The sequence below is a fragment of the Psammomys obesus genome, unplaced genomic scaffold (assembly GCF_907164565.1).
Source record: "Psammomys obesus unplaced genomic scaffold, mPsaObe1.curated_primary_1811, whole genome shotgun sequence".
Classification (NCBI taxonomy): Eukaryota; Metazoa; Chordata; class Mammalia; order Rodentia; family Muridae; genus Psammomys; species Psammomys obesus.
Window position 1 is genome coordinate 44,405,806 of NW_026596051.1, and position 13,823 is coordinate 44,419,628.

The following is a 13,823-nucleotide window of genomic DNA, read 5'->3' on the forward strand; positions in this document are numbered from 1 at the left end:
TACACAAGCCTACACAGTCATATATTCTAGTCCTTATAATTTGTAATTTAAAATTCAGCACTTTCAACATGGGAGGGCAAAAGGGTTTTCTATATAGCCCATTTTATGGACTTTTACATCTTAACAGGAAAACATTCAACAAATTCTCCAAATTTTAGTACACATTGAAAAGATAAGCCAAAAGGTGTATTACATCTAGTTACAGAAGGGCTATATCTTTTGTATTTGAAAATGAGATTCTGACCCCCTTTCCTTATGAAATCTTAAATATCTTTCCAAAGTTATGAGACACCCTAGATCTATGAACTGCACTGTTCCTTTGATTTATATAAAGGGCCTATTGCCAGCCTTCAATCTGGCTGCCTTCAAATCTCAGACGAAGAAATAGAGCAATGTGGAAAAGGTGATGTACAGGTCTTGATACCATGATTCAGATTTAGAAGATAATGGGCCTTTGGCCTCTGTCATGAAAATAATTTAATGGGTCCATCAAAAGACAAACCTTGCTGTAACTCCAGAGGACAAACCTTGCTGTGACTGAGAACTGGGCACTCTGCACACTGTAGACAGAGTTGGGGTGAAGTGGACTGGCAGTGTGGTCCAGTCTATTAGCACTGGAAACACCAGCCATTCCTCAGCGCAGCAACTTCTGCCGACTTTGCGTCTGTTCAGATTCACTCCGCAGTGACTACGGGAAGCTACAAGTTTTCATTTGCTGTTTAGCTACCTGGGCATTCCTCAAGAAAAACCAGGGACATTCCAAACATTCCCTTTCTTTTCCTTCTCTTTAGCAGCTTTATTTTTCTCATCTGCTTATTTTATTCTCTTTACATCTTTGTAGCCCCTTCCTTCCTCCCATCCCAGTCCCACCTTCTCTCCCTCCTCACTTCTTTTTTTTTTTTTTTTTTTTTTTTTTCTCAGAAAAGGGAAGCTTCCTTTCCCATCCACCCCAGCTCATCAAGTAAGTCGCATCAGGCCCAAATGTATCTTCTTTTGTGGCCTGGCAAGGAAGTCACACCAGGGGAGAGTCATCTAAAAGATAGCAAGTTGTGTCCCATGCAGGCCCCACAAAGCCTCAGTTGCCCATCTGTTACGTCTTTGTAGGGGGTCTAAGTGCAGTTCATGCACGGTCCTTGGTTGATGCGTCAGTCTCAGCAAACCTCTCCGGGCCCTGGTTAGTTGGCTGTTATTTTGCTTTTGCAGCTCCTGTCACTTCTGGGTCCTTTTCTCTTTCCTCCTACTGTTCTCCAAGACTGCCTGTGCACTGACCAGTGTTTGGCTGTGAGTCTCAGCAGCTGTTCTGAGGTGACCAAAGAGCAGTCAACCGTGTTTGCGACGCAGGCAGCCCCTGCTTCCCTCACTCGGGAACCCACACGGAGTCACAGGCGTCTAGGTCCTCTCCATGCCTGGTCCTTGGCTGGTGCATCAATTTCTGCAGGACCCCATGGGCTCAGATTTTTCAGCTTTGCTGGTCTCATTGTGGGGCTCCAGTCCTCTTTGTGTCCTTCTATCCTACCCTTCTTCCATAAGCTATGCTGAACTCTGCCCAAGGTTTGGCTGAGTCTCTCAGCAACTGCTTCAATCCCCTGTTGGGTGAAGCCTTTCAGAGAACCCTCTATAGTAGACTCCCATCCTGTTCCCTCTCTTCCACCTCTTCTGGTATCTATCCTGTTTGCCATTCTGAATCAGCATCCTCCCTAGGGTTCTCCTTGTTGTTTAGCTTCTTTAGTCTGTAGATAGTTATCCTATATTATCCAGCTAATCCCTACTTATAAGTGAGTGTACACCATGCATGTCTTTCTGCTTCTGGGTTACCTCACTCAGGATGCTGTCTAGTTCCATCCATTTGCCCGTAGTTTTCATGATTTCCTTGTTTTTAATAGCTGAGTAGTATTTCATTGTGTAAATATACCATAGCTTACACCTGTGCATGTCTTACTCATGCTATGGCAGGCTCTGCAAGTTCCTTTGTGTTCAGTTATGTTGTGGGTTTTGCTTTTTTCTTTTTTGAGAGAGAGAGAACCAAAGAGAGAATACAAAATGTTGGGTGGGTAGAGAGGTGGGAGGACCTGGAAGAATTTAGGGAAGGGAAAAGAATTTGATCCAAACACTTTGTCTAAATCATTTGTCAACACAGTAGTAGGGAAACCTTGAGACTGTAATCCTTGGGCAGTGCTGAGTCCAGGCAGACAACGTCAGCCCTCATGATTATGAGGCGACAGAATGCTAGGGAAGTGTCAGACGATCTTGATGATCCTGATGTTGAAATCAAGATAAAATGCACATTAAAAATGTGATTAAAACTACAATTTTTATACTGTTTTCGCCTGGACTGCACATGTAAAATACAATATTTTAATTTACCAATTTTGGGCCAATAGTTTTATTGCATAAGTAAATAAAAATCATGAAAATAAAACAAATAATTAAGTATAAAAAAGAATTCAGATAATTCAATAGCGTTCTTAGAACATTCGCTTAGTCTATAAGTAACTGGCATGCCACTGAAAGAATTCGTTGTTATTTTGTTTGCTGTGTTTTAAGACAGGTTTCTCAGTGTGGTCACCGCTGTTCTGGATTTCACTCTGTAGACCCAACTGTTCTTGCAGTCAGAGATCCACCTGCCTCTGCCTCCAGTATGCTGGATTGAAAGGCATTAGCCAGCACTGCATGGAAAAATCAAGTTTTTATCTTCTTTTTGGGAGTGGGATGTTCAAGACAGGGTTTTTATGTGTAACAGCCCGGGCTGTCCTTGAACTCTCTTTATAGACCAGGCTGGCTTCAAACTCACAGAGACCTGCCTGCCTCTTCTTTCTCAGTCCAAGAGTTAGTGGTCCACTATCACACCTAATTTACTACACGGATTCTTAGCTTTGATTGAGACAGACACTGGAAGTTCTCCTATGAGTCACCCAAAATCATAGCTTAGGGTGAGGTCCAGCAGTAGGCATGCAGGAATGCCTGAGACATATTGGCTCTACAAACAAAAGATCTTCTAAGAGATGTCTCCAAGAAAAAAATTCTCAAATACCTCATCCCCAGGTCAAAGACAAAAACTACTTTCTGGAATAGGCTTAGCACTTGCCAAGGGCCTCTTCTGGGTCAGCTGACTACAGGGAAGATTTGTCTTCACTCACATTTTTAGCAAACACTTATTGGCTGTCTAGTTTTTGATGAATAATTTTACATGAAGACAAAATTTATTTTTTCAAAAATTACATCTATTATAATTTCACAGTTACTCCTGCTAAAACTATCTTTAAAATGAGAACTGCAAGAAAACTGGCCTCATGGAGACATATTATCTAACGAAATAGTTTACAACCTGGAAAATTATACTGACATCTCTCCTTGGGATTACAGTTAATCCTCTTGATTAGAGAAATGTTTGGAAGCAAGCCATAGATGAACTTCTGAATTATGAAACACTACAATTTTTTTGTGACAATTTTATTCTCTCTTGCAATATTATTAAAGGATTTTAGGAAAACTTTTTAAAACTGCGATTATTTTGTGATATAATTTCAAAATTAATACCATCAAAAATATTATTTTAGTTTAAGATTGTACATGATAGCTGAATTTCCACTTTTCAAAACAGATTATTATATAAGAAATATATTTATTATGATGATAGTAATTATGACATATAAAAGTCATAATTATTATTACAATATATAAAAATCTAAAAGTTAAAAACTGGAAATACAAAGATTGAAAATAGAAATTATGAGAACACTTTAGACATATGAGAAATGTTAGTAGTTTACTAAAAAAATAAAAAATATACTTCTTATAAGTGTGGAATAAAAGCAATAAAATAATGAAAGGTAAAAATATCAAATGTACTATTAAAATGTAAAAAAAGTAAACAAATATTAAGATGTTCTTATCGTTGGAATGCTTCAGCAAAGGAGCTGGTTTAGTTACTGTATGAAAACAATGTTTAATAAAAGTAACATAACCCATTAGAGACCTTAATAAAGCATTGACCTATTAACAGGTTTATGTCGTAAAGTCCATGTGATGTAACACAACTTTACCTTATTAAGTGGAATCCCCAGAAAACGAATAATTTTTTTTTCAGTTATATTAGTAAGAGTTGAGGTGAATGACAAGAGAAAGAAGCGCTTTCCAGTACTTTCCAGATGACAAGAGATTTAAAAGAAAAGTTAGAAGGCAGGCGTGAGGTGCTGACCCAAGGGCATTACCTAACGCGGAGACCCAGTACGGATAGAGCTCCTTCGTGAGAAGCGCATCCCCAATGTCAGACAAGAACTGCTTCAGCACGCCCGTCACGTCTTCAAGCTGATGTTTTCCAGCTCGTAGCTTAACACTCCTCGCGTCCTTTCTGAAACTCTCCCGGAGTTCACTTACACGCAAAGGATCGCCATTCTTTTGATAAATGTATTTGCATCCTAACCCTGTGATAAAAATTTAGAAAGTCATATAAAGAAGCGTCCTAGTCATAATATCCTTTGATATCCTAGGAGCAGAAAGGTTCTTCTGAGGTATGATGCACACAGTAATCATCAGACATTAGGCTAAAGGCCTTGCACCCTCCATTTTAAATGTGAAACTGATGAACAAACCATACTCAGCCGACATCCAGTTCTTCATATTATCATTTGAAAGGTAATTTTACCTCGAGAGAGATTTCCCCATGTTCTCAGAAAACAAGCTTACCTACTTGGCAATGACAATATAAAATTTGGGTATGTACTTTTTCATCTCCTCATCACAGAATCTTACTGGCTAAGATCTAACTTCCTGCCCAATGTGCTTGCTTCCCTACCATAAAGGTCTAAGCCCCTCAAAGCCAAGGAGCCATGAGTTAAGTCTTTTTTTTTCTACAACTGTCAGGAACAGTACATGGGAGAACTGAAAAGGCATTTGGTGAATGACTTTTTACAAAGTAATTTCAACTACGTGCCTGGGAGACAGGATTCCTCACTGAGGGTTTTTCTAATATCTAGTAATTGAACAACTTTAGCAGACTGCATGAAATTGTGAAAACAGAGCTGGCAAGAAGTCACAGTGAGCAAACCTTCTTGCTCCCCAGGTTGCAACCTTAGATTGGATCCCAAGGAACCACAAGGCAGAAGAGAGCTGAATCTTGCAAACTAACCTCTGGCCTACACACACATGCTGTGGCGTGTACACACACACACACACACACACACGTTTAAAAGTATTGAATATACTTTATAAAAATTGAAAACAATTCCTTCAAGAATTAACTATTATGTTTAATTAAAAGATTAAATCCGTGATACATTTTGAACTTGGTAAAGTTCAAACAGTTAACATGAAGAGCTCAAAGAACTGCCCTTTATATGTTAATCCAAATCTATAATATTTAAAGTAATTGCTACTATGGATATTGAGGCATATATTTGAGTTCTGTGCAGTACTCCAAGTTTCTGTCAAATCTTTATGTTAGTGAGTATAACATAAAGGTTTTATCCCATATTCTGCAAAAGATATAATCTTTTATTGTTTTTTTTTTACTTTAATTCAGAAGTTAATATACTTTCCATTATTTATAAAGTTCTAACATACAAGTTATTGGAATTTCGATGGGTATTGCATTGAATCAGTAGAGCTTTTGGTAGGATGACCATTTTTACTATTTTTTTTTATATTTTTCATGCAGTATTTTTATTAGATATTTGTTGGAGATAAATCTTTATGAGAGATAGGGACAGGTAGGATTAACACAGAAAGAAACTGAGCCACAGTGCAGACCCGTTTTGGCCCAATGGAAAGCTTTGCAGGAAAAAAAAAATCATCCTATGTTATTGTCCCAGATAGGATGAATATGACCAGTGTTTTTATTTATTTTTCTTTTTTTAATTTTACTTTTTATTTATTGCAATTTATTCACTTTGTATCCCCGCTGCAGCCCCCTCCCTCAACTCCTCCAAATCCCACCCTCTCTCCCTCTTCTGTTCCCATGCCCCTCCCCAAGTACACTGTCAGGGAAGGTCCTCCTCCCCTTCCATCTGACCCTAGACTACCAAGTCTCATCAGGACTGGTTGCATTGTCTTCTTCTGTGGCCTGATAAGGCTGCTCCCCCTTCAGGGGGAGGTGATCAAAGAGCTAGCCACTGAGCTCATGTCAGAGACAGTCCCTGTTCCCATTATTAGGGAACTCTCTTGGATACTGAGCTGCCATGGGCTACAACATTGCAGGGGTTCTAGGTTATCTCCATGCATGGTCCTTGGTTGGAGTATCAGTCTCAGAAAAGACCCCTGTGCCAAGATTTTTTGGTGCTGTTGCTCTCCTTGTGGAGCTCCTATTCCCTTTAGGTCTTTCTATCTCCCCTTCTTTCATAAGATCCCATGCATTTTGCCCAAAGTTTGACTATGAGTATCAACATCTGCTTGGATACCCTGCTGGGTAGAGGCCCTCTGTGGTAGGATCTTGTCCTGTTTCCTGTTTTCTTCCTCTTCTGATGTCTATCTTGTTTGTCTTTCTGAATGAGAATTAAGCATCTTACCCAGGGTCCTCCTTCTTGCTTAGCTGCTTTAGGTGTATAGATTTTAGTATATTTATCCTTTATTACATGTCTAATAACCACTTATGAGTGAGTATATACCATGTGTGTCTTTCTGCTTCAGGGTTACCTCACTCAAGATGATCTTTTCTATTTCCCAACATTTGCCTGAAAATTTCATGATTATCTGGGTTTTAATTGCTGAGTAGTATTCCATTGTGAAAATGTGCCTCAATTTCTATATCCATTCCTCAGTTGAGGGGCATCTGGGTTGTTTCTAGCTTCTGGCTATTACAAATAAAGCTGCTACGAACATGGTTGAACAAATGTCCTTGTGTATTTGAGCATCTTTTGGATATATGTCTAGGAGTGGTATAGCTGGATCAACTTATAAGTGGATACTAGTCATAAAGTACAGGCCAACCAGGCTACAATCACAGATCCAAAGAAGCTAAGTAACAAGGGGGGACCAAGGGGCTACGGTGCAATCTCACTGAGCAGGAGAAATGGATTAAACATGGAGGCAAGGACTCGGGGTGTGGGGAGAATGGAAGAAGGGGACTGGATGGGGCATGGTGTGTGGACAGGAACAGGAAGGATGAGCTAGGAATGGAAACTCCTGGGAATCTGTGAGGGTGATCCTAGATACAACTCCCAGCAGTGGGGGATGCGGTGGCTGAACTGGCCATCTATACCTGGCAGACAGGAGCCTGGCATAAATGCTGTCAGTGTGTCTTCACCCAGTAACTGTTGGAAGCTGATGTAGAGACCCACAGCCAAACACTGAGTGGAGCTTGGAGAGTACTGTGGAAGAGGGGAAGAGAGGATCGAGGGAGACAGAGGGGTAAGGACACCTACAGTCAAATAACCCGTGTCCATAGGGACCCACAGAGACTGACCCACCAGACGGAGAAGGCGCTGGACAGACGTAGGTCCTCCGCACACATGTAGCAAGTGTGCAGCTAGGCCTTCACGTGGGACTCCTAAGCAGGAGCTGTCCCTGACTGCGGCCTTTGGATCCCTCTCCCCTAACTGGGCTGCCCTGTCTAGCCACAGTGGAAGAGGATGAGCCCAGTCTTACAGTGACTTCATATATGGGAGTTGGTTGATGGCCATGTAAGGCCTCCCCTTTTCTGGGGATAGATGGGAAAAAGGTGGATGGAGGGTAGGGGATGGCAGATGAAGGGACTAGGAGGAGAGAATGGAGGAGAAGCTGAGATTGGGATAAATAAATAACACACACATATATATGAGATACAGTTGAAACAATCTACTTCTTAATAATCCTAAATTCAAAGAAACACCACAGGGAAACTTCTGATCTTCCCAAAGAAACATTCAATTGGTTTCACCGGAACTACCCAGGTTATTTTAGTTATCTGTCAGCTTAGAAAGATGCTGGGCCACCATGAAACTAAGATAAAGTGAACGTTCCCTGTGAGTTTATGCCCTTCCTAACACCTTGTGCACTCTCACGTAACCCTGTGAAATGCAGCCACGCTAACGTGGATGAGCACAGAACATGAAGACACCATTTCCAGTACTCAAACAGGACTATAGGTGATAAGAAACATTTACATGCACCACGGTGGCAGAGAAATCCCTATAGCAAGGCCTGCATATACAGTTATGTGAAAAGTCTCAGTATGCATGCAGCACAGACAATAAAGAATGAAAAAAAGCATACTTGGACTACAATTGACGCAAAATGCTTAACACGACTGTCTTACCAAAAGAGCTTAAGTGCACATATTGCAAATCTAACCTCTGAAAATGATGTTCTATCAGAGTGCTTATTTCTAACACAACATCATCTATCACTTCGTCAGCTTCATATATAGCATAGGTGATCCAGGTGAGCTGCCCACTCTGCTTGTTTCGTAACAACACAATATTTTACTATGTCTTTCTCACTACTTATGTCCTCTTCTCAACTTAAAACATCCCAAACACCTATAACATTAAGATAATTAGAAAGTTAATACTTCAGAATTACTAGATCTATTGTTTTATTCCTTTCCACATTTTTTCTTACATAAATGGGATTTTCCATCATTTGAAAGATGGAAATACATTATATTCAAAATGCAAGTCTGAGTATAAGTATATACACATACATATATAAATTATATACATTATATATACATATACATATGTTTATGTATATACACATGAAAGCAGTAGAGCACTAGCCTAACGTGCATAAGGTCCTGGATGTGAACCCAGAACCATAGAAATTAAATACTTTCTATCTTTTAGAAATATGACTGATGTATGGGACTAAAAGGTAATTGAGGGTTCCCAATAATCTGAAAATACGTATGAAGATAAAGGTTATTTTCCAGGTAAATTTTGAAAACCAACCCAATCACATAAAATTATGTGATATACACTTCTGCCCAATAGCCTTATGAATGTACTAAACATACACATATCTTGTGCTTGCTAACAGAAAGTACATGATTTTGTATATTATCCCATGCTCACTATTTCTAAAAATCATACTTATGCGTGGTGAGCTCCTCTTTGCTTTGTTCTAGAACTTTTAATATTAAAAATAGTCCTTACACTCTGGCCAAAGTTTGTCTGTGAGTCTCAGCCTCTGCTTTAATACTTCCTCAGTACAGTCTTTCAGGCCACCTTCTTCCCTCCTCCCTCTCTTCTCCTGCTTCCAATGTCTATCATATTTGTCCTTCTCATGAGGACTGAGCATCTTCCCTAGTTTCCTCCTTGTTCAGCTTTCTTTAGGAACATAGATTTTAGTATGTTTATCCTATATTATGTCTAGTATCCACTTATAAGTGAGTTTATACCCAAGCGTGTCTTTCTGCTTCTGGATTACCTCACTCAAGATGATCTTTTCTAGTTCCCACCATCTGCCTGCAAATTTCCTGTACAGGGAGTCTTTTTTTTTTTTTTTAATTTTTATTTTTCTTTTTAGTTACAATTTGTTAACTCTGTGTCCCAGCTGTATCCCGCTCCCTCATTCCCTCCCCCTCCCCAACTCCCTCCCTGGTCTCCTCCCTGCCCCTTTCCAAGTCCACTGAGAGGTCCCCTTTCATTTGACCCTGTTTTATCAGGTATCTTCAAGGCTGGCTGCAAAGTCCTCCTCTGTGGCCTAACAGGACTGCTCCTCCCCTGGGGTGGGGGAGGTCAAAGAGCCTGCCCTTGAGATCCTGTTAGAAATAGTCCTTGTTCCCCTTACTTTGGAAAACTACTTGGTTACTGAGCTACCACGGGCCACATCCGTACAGGGAGTCTTATGAAAAGAAGGGAGAGACAGAAAGACCTGGAGGGGAAAGGAGCTCCAAAAGGTGACCAACAGAGCCAAAAAGACCCTGAGCCCTGGTGCCCCTGCAGAGACTGATACCCCAACCAAGGACAATGCATGGAGAGGACATAAAACCCAGGTTCAGATGTAGCCAATAGACTCTAGTGGGGTCCATAATAAGGCAACCAGGGGCTTTTTCTAGCATGAACTCAGTGACAGGCTTTCTAACCACCTACCCCTACGCGGGAATAGCCTTGCCAGGCCACAGAGGAAGATAATGCCGCCAGTCCTGATGAGACCTGATAAGCTAGGGTCAAACAGAAGGAGAGGAGGACCTCCCCTATCAGTGGACTCTCCTATCGGGGCATAGGGGTAGAAGAGGGAGCAGAGGTGGGATTTGGAGGGGATGAGGAAGGGGTCACCTGGGATACAAATTGAATGAACTGTAATAAATGGTAATAAATACCATTTTGTGTACATTTTTAACTATTTTATTTAATGGGTCACATAGCATTTTCATGGACAGGATGGACCAAGGTGATAGTGGGGAAGTTTTACCAGTGTCAGGAGTGTTGCTGGAGAAGGAATGGGGACAACTGAGCAGTGACCGAGTTTTCAGTTTTCACTGGTGTCCTTACAAAGGGAAAGGCGTATTCGTTCCAATGGAGGTACCACTTAAAAGCTGTAAGAATGATACCCCGCATTCTAGGAGTTGAACAAACACTCTGTGAGACTTACCATACTGTGTAACAAATGCTATGCAGCTGTTCACAATGATGGGGACGTCGTTTTTGCAGAGCTGCTGATCTTGTAATGCGTTACCATCTGTACCTGCTGCTTTTTCAATTGCAGTATGCCAGACTGTGAAATCCAACTTGGTATGCCCATGGATGTACAGCGTTCTGTCAAGTTCAAAAAGCACTTCATATTATAATTTTTCTTTTCCTAAAATTATTTTCAACATAGATCACCCTAAAATCTACATATATATGATCATATCTCATACATTAAAAAAACAAACAAACAAACAAAACAAAACAAAAACTTTTCCTTTACTTTCCACCCCACCAGGTTTCTCTCTGTCCCTCTGGTCTCGGTTAAGGTCACATAGCACAGAGGAAGCTCTACAGTCTTTCTCTTCCAATTCCCTAGCTCTCCAGTTCCATCTTTAAATAACTGTGGCAAACATCACCAGTGCCTTCAAAAATGTCCCTGGCTAAGAAAAAATATTTTATAATTGTTGATTTCATTGCGTTTAAGAAATGAGAAGAAAGAAAACAAATGTGACTTGCCTTTTCTTTTCCTATTTCCATTCTTTGAGATCAGTCATATCTACCCCCAATCTCACCTCCTCACTGACTCTATAGACTAGGAATGGCCCACTGTCCTGTCATTAGGGTAATGTTTTCATCATCTCCACACATTCTAGTGACTCCTAATTCCAGATCAGATGATTGCCAGGCTACGACGGGCCTCAGTGAGCGACCTTGCTAAAATCAAGGGCAATTGTAAAGCTAGATCTGGAGGCTCATGTCTGTAGCCCCAGCTCTTGGGAGAGGAAGGGGGCGGGCAGGAGGATCACAAATTCAAGATAAGCTAAACAGGGTGTTCCCAGCTGGCAGCAATTACATAGCAAGAGGAGGCTCTAGGAAGTCAGAAGTAAATACAAGGCGGGACTGTAAACAGGTCTTCCAAACTTGAGACATAGCTGCACTATGCTTCCTGTTACGGCTTTGAGGAGCTCTCTGCTTCACGCTTGGAAACTGATGGTACCAGCACACAACTGAGCACCCTGCAGATATTCTATTTATGCCCAAAAGCATGCTGCCAAGAAGCACTGCATTTGGAGCCCTCCAACCCTGGGGCAGAAATCTGCAAGTTTTCACTGTTGTCATAACCAACTGTCCTGGGAACTCTAAGTCTCAACTTACCCTACTCCAAAATGACTCTTCTGAAGTTCAGAATTCATTACTCTACTTCATATTTCCTCCCAATCACTTCCATACAAGTTTCATATTTTTTGATTTCTATAATCTGAAACACTCACTTTGTCTATTAGTCGTCTATGATACTTCAGAAGTTTCCTCTTCTCTTTTGAGGTCATGAAAACCCCTGACAGAATTATTTTTTGATGTCCTCTTTCAGGGTTCTATTCCTTACTGTTACCAGAGTATTATTTCAACAAGATGAGGCTAATGACACTAGCTCTGGGTAATTGTCATGTTTTCAATGCTTTGGTTTTCTAAATGAAGGGTCTTTCTGACTTGGCCTGAGTTTTCCACTGCAACCTTGTAACATCTCATCTTTGGCCACATGAAGCCCACTCCTGTCCAATGACTAAACCCAGGTGGGCCTCCCAGGTGCTCTCTGATAACCCCCACACTATGGACCACGGGTTCCCCCCTTAATCAACAGTTGCTTTTTCCTATCCTTCTACCATCTGCTGTTCCTGTGCAACTTACTGGTCAGATGCCAAACTTTGCGCTGACAAGCAAGAAAAGTACTTTGGTCTCTGCCCAAGGCCTGTTTCCTCTATTTGCTGGTATATGTTTTCATAAACCAGTAAACATTCCATATAACATTTGGAAAAATGTTATCTTCACTACAAAATTTAAAACATTAAATACTAATACACCCCAAGTACATTTACCCAAAAGCAGTTGTTACCAAAAAGCAGTGGGCTGTAACCCTGACCCTTCTTGATAGGATCACAGATCACACTTCTGTGAATCAGATATTTACATTACAATTCACAACAGTAGCAAAACTGCAGTTGTGAAGTAGCAATAAGAATAATTTTAGGACTGGGGTCCACCACAACCTGAGGAACTATATCAATGGGTCACAGTGTTACAAAGGTTGAGAACCTCTGCTCAGAGCACTGCTCAGTCTTGTTTTTCAGATATGAGCTGGATACTTTGGATTCAGCAACAGTAACAGAAGAACAAGCTGATGAAGTCTTGAGGGAGTCAGTGAGGAGGAATGAAATCTTTCACATTGCTGAACAACACTGACAGTGACTTAAAAAAAAAAGAAAGAAAATCTACTATCCTTTCCTATTTTTTTTTTTTTTCTCTCCTTGCAGTGCTCTTCCTGGAAGACAAAGCCAACGACAGCACTCTAATACAATGCTGAAGTTGTTGGAACTTTTTACTAACATTTGTGCTTTTAATCTTTGGCTCTTGCTTTCTGACACCTTCATCTATTGCTTTTATTTTCCACTCTACCACAACTGCCCAGACCCACAGATTTTATAATTTTCTCTTTGAGGAATTCTGACAAATGGTCCAATAGTTCTGCAATGCTGTAGCTTTTCCATTTATTTTATATCATCCAAAGCGTCCTACCTCTGAGTGTGTGTCTACATGAAATATCAAAGCACATTATTTTCAGAAACAGCAAGCCCTTGCATATGTGCTCCTAGTTAAAATCCTGCTTTTCTTAACTCAGAAAAAAAATATATATAATAAATTTATAATATATATAGATAAATATAGTAACAACTTTTTCTGATTTTTATTTAAATAGATTTTTACTTCATAATTTAGTTGCCAATATAACATAAAACCCTTGAAAACCCAATGGATGAGTATTCCAGTAGCAAGTGATACAAACCCAAAATGTAGCAGTCATCCTTTAAGACCAGTATAACCCTGTCACTAACTGTATCTCAAACTCTGAATTTCCTTCTAGTCAGACGAAATCCACACACTGGGTTAGCTGTCTGCCTGTGAACTAGTGAGGGGTAAAACAAGTAATGACAAGTTAACTCCTGTGTCAACTTGTCAAACAGTGAATCTTAAAACATATCATCTACAGCAGCCCAAGGGATGGCTCACATTTAATTCTATCTATTCAACAGCCTTCCATTCTAATGCTTTTTTAAACTCTAAATACACCAAATATCCTAAGACATTTTCTATGCAAATGATGACCAACCTTGTATTTTCAAGTTAGTAAACACCTGTTTCATATTTTGAAAGAATTTCAAGTAAACATTCACTTCTGTATTCAATATATGAAAAACTTACTTTTGATGAACTCTAGCTACA

At 40.2% G+C, this 13,823-nt stretch overlaps 1 protein-coding gene across 1 annotated transcript in view; it reads right to left on the minus strand.

Annotated features, from left to right (window-relative positions):
* Arap2 (ArfGAP with RhoGAP domain, ankyrin repeat and PH domain 2) overlaps window positions 1-13,823 on the minus strand; it is a 155,829-nt gene that overhangs the window by 37,161 nt on the left and 104,845 nt on the right. The window contains exons 20-21 of the mRNA XM_055623805.1: window positions 10,510-10,673; window positions 4,212-4,424 (exon numbers count right to left, since the gene is read on the minus strand). Coding sequence (XP_055479780.1) covers window positions 4,212-4,424; window positions 10,510-10,673 — 377 coding nt within the window. The remainder of the gene's footprint in view (window positions 1-4,211; window positions 4,425-10,509; window positions 10,674-13,823) is intronic.